General features: G+C 34.8%; 1 protein-coding gene across 1 annotated transcript in view; it reads right to left on the reverse strand.

Annotated features, from left to right (window-relative positions):
- The window catches only part of LOC109538048 (zinc finger protein 728), a 19,192-nt gene that overhangs the window by 8,578 nt on the left and 7,267 nt on the right, over positions 1 to 3,347 (reverse strand). Inside the window, exons 3-4 of the mRNA XM_048669125.1 lie at positions 3,036 to 3,215; positions 1,473 to 1,643 (exon numbers count right to left, since the gene is read on the reverse strand). Coding sequence (XP_048525082.1) covers positions 1,473 to 1,643; positions 3,036 to 3,215 — 351 coding nt within the window. The remainder of the gene's footprint in view (positions 1 to 1,472; positions 1,644 to 3,035; positions 3,216 to 3,347) is intronic.

Below are 3,347 nucleotides of genomic sequence, written 5' to 3' on the forward strand. Positions count from 1 at the left end.
AAAAAAAAAAAAAAAAGTTTATCTACAGTGATCTATTCCAAAATTTGTTTTTTTTTAAATATAGTCAATTTAATGATTTTATATGGATATTTTGCCTCATCTCATTTTAAATTCTGACACTGTTTGATGCCATGACGAAATTGGCCATTTTAAATACAATAAAATGCCAAAGGAAGGCTGACAGCTGTCAGTTACCTTTTGAAAATAATTAATAATCATGCCCAGACACTTAAACTATACAAACGAAGATTATTTAAATGTATTTATTATTTATGAAGAATGTGATAAACCTTATCAAAACAGTAACACATATTCCTTCATACGAAAAAATAATAATTATTCGCATGGCTGCAACCATATAATAAAATTTCAAATATATCAAAAACAGTTAGACTTGGGTATAGGACATTATACATGAAATATATTTAGAATTTGAAGTAGGAAGAGTTAAAAATATAATAATATATAAGGTGTTTAAAATTCCATTCAAAATAAGCAAGTTGATACTTACTTACGGTATAACCACTGTGAACAGTGTGATGAGGTATTTTATATTAAAAAAACACAATTATCTTTATTAACTAATATACAGGGTGCGCCAACTAAAACGAAACAGAGCAGTTTTCTCGGTTGATGCAGGTCATGAAACAATCCTCGAACACGTCAACTTTAGTGTGGAGGAAAAGGTTTGCTGTTAGCTTCTTGAGGAGATTACCCTCACTCCTAGACAGGGAATGACAATTCACATCCACACAAACCAAATTTTTTTTTTTGATTTGGTGTTTATACGCCTGTATCCTGTATATTTTGACCTGCTGAATCAAAATCCGCGGTCAGTTTAACTCGATAAGGTGAGGAACGGAGGCTCCCCATACTAAATCTTCCTCTAATGCGCTTACTGATTGGGTGAGAGCTCAACCAATAAAGAAAATAAGACGTGGGCATTGTTGACAAACTTTCAGTCGTCCTGACTTTGTTTCGTGTGCTTATTGCGATGCCGAATTAAAGAACATTTCACTTTGAATCTTAAATTGCAAATGTCACATACATGCGGGCCTTGGACTGAATGACGTTTCTTATGCGAAAGTAAATGCGCTTCTGCAACAAATGTTTTGTTGCAAATCGCACAACTATACTGCTTATCCTTCGTGTGCAAATTTCGATGACGTTGTAAATGATATTTTGTTTTGAAAGTCTGTTTGCAAATGTTGCATTCAAAGGGGCGTTGGTCGGAATGAACCGTCTTATGATTCCTTAACACTTGAGTTGATAAAAATCTCTTATGACAAACTTCACACTCGTAATGCTTTTCCTTTGTATGTGTATTTCGGTGACGGTGTAGGTCATATTCTCTCTTAAATCTCGAACTGCAAGAATCACATGCAAAAGGGCGATCATCCGAATGAATCACTAAATGATTCATTAAACACCAACCGGCTTTAAACCGTTGTTGGCAAATCTGGCAGTCGTACCGCCCCATATGCTCTTTTCGAAGCCGAGCTAAATTATCTGTCGTTTTCTGCTTGAGGTCGAGTGTTTGATGATTATTTGCTACTAATCCTCCCAAGTTTTCGAATTCAGGCAGATGATGTTCTTCGATAGTCATTTCTTCTTTTACTTGAATGTACGACTGATAGTGCAATCTAAAATTAGAAGCAATTCTTTTAAAATAAGAAATAAACGAACGTTCCATAAATTATAAATATAGCGAAATCGGATTCTTGATATTTATAATGCTTTACATAAATTAAAACAGAGCCTTTCCGCTCGTGCCTCAAAATAACCAAGAGTAGAGCTTTTTCTCCACAATATGAAATTAAACTGCTGCAGTTTCTGTTAAAAAGCTTTCGCCCAAAATTATTGGTAGCTTTGAAGCACTTGTGCAATTTACACCGATATTGAAATTTTAAAATGTTAACAACGTACAAATTTGAACAACAATTTGCAAATGGATGTTGATGTCGATGGCGTTAATTTTTTGCTTCGTTGTGCATGGATTAGAAATAAAAATACATATAGAAACAAGAAAGAACAATTGTTAACCTAATAGACCTTCTATTAGAGCGTCTTAAATAAAACATAGAACTTAAGTAATATATCGTTGTTCAATAGTAAAGTGCTCCCCATACTGAATCGTTCTCTACTGCGTTCACTGACTGGATGATAGCTCAACCATTAAGCGTAATAAGAAGTAGCTATTGTTGATACAATTTTAGTCAGAACGACTTTGTTCCGTGTGCGTCTTTCGATGCCAATTTAAAAAACCTATGGACTTGAATGTTAAATTGCAAATATCACATACAAGCGGGCCTTAGACTGAATGACGTTTCATATGACTAAATAAACTCCCCGCAGCAAGAAACGTTTTCTTGCAAATCTTACAATTAAACTGCTTTTCCTTCGTATGAAAATTTCGATGACCTCGTAAAGACTGTTTTGTTTTGAAACTCTGATTACAAACATCGCATTCAAAAGGGCGTTGATCTGAATGAACCACTAAATGACGCCTTAAATGTGAAGCGCATTTAAACCGTTGTAGACAGATCTTGCAGTACAACGGTCTATATTCCAAATGCTTATATTGATAGGCAGTTAAACAACCTTTCGCTTTTAATTTTAAATTGACTGAGTGACATTTCAAATGACGAACTAAACTCGTTGCAGCGAAAAACGTTTTCTTGCAAATCTTACAATTAACCTGCTTTTCCTTCGTATGCACGTTTCTATGAGTCTGTAAATAATGCTTTCTTTTGAAACTTGCTTTGCAAACAGAGCATTGAAAAGGACGTTGAGCTGAATGAACCACCATGTGTCTATCCAAATATCGTAAAGAGTTAAAAACTTTCTGACAAAGTTTACATTCGTACTGATTTTCATTTGTATGTGTATTTCGGTGACGTTTTAGGTCACATGCTCTCTTGAATCTCGAACTGCAAGAATCGCATGGAAAAGGGCGATCATCCGAATGAACCACTAAATGATTCCTTAAACACGAAGCGGATTTAAACCGTTGTTGGCAAATATGGCAGTCGTGCCGCCCCATATGCTCTTTTCGATGCCGAGCTAAAATATCTTTCGTTTTCTGCTTGAAGTCGAGTGTCTGATCTGCTTCCATTCCTGCTTCCACCAAGTTTTCGAATTCAGACAGATAATGTTCTACGATAGTAATTTCTTCTTTTACTTGAACGTACGACTCGTAATCGGAATTGCGTAACCTAAAATTAGAAACAATTCTATTAAAAAAAGAAACAAACGCACATTTTATATATTAATATATAAATATGCCAAATTAGCACATTACTTGATTGGTGGAGAGGTTTTTGCCAATTCCACAAGCAATCACTGAT

This window comes from Dendroctonus ponderosae, unplaced genomic scaffold (assembly GCF_020466585.1).
Source record: "Dendroctonus ponderosae isolate FM_Combo_2020 unplaced genomic scaffold, Dpon_F_20191213v2 Dpon_F_20191213_8, whole genome shotgun sequence".
Lineage (NCBI taxonomy): Eukaryota > Metazoa > Arthropoda > Insecta > Coleoptera > Curculionidae > Dendroctonus > Dendroctonus ponderosae.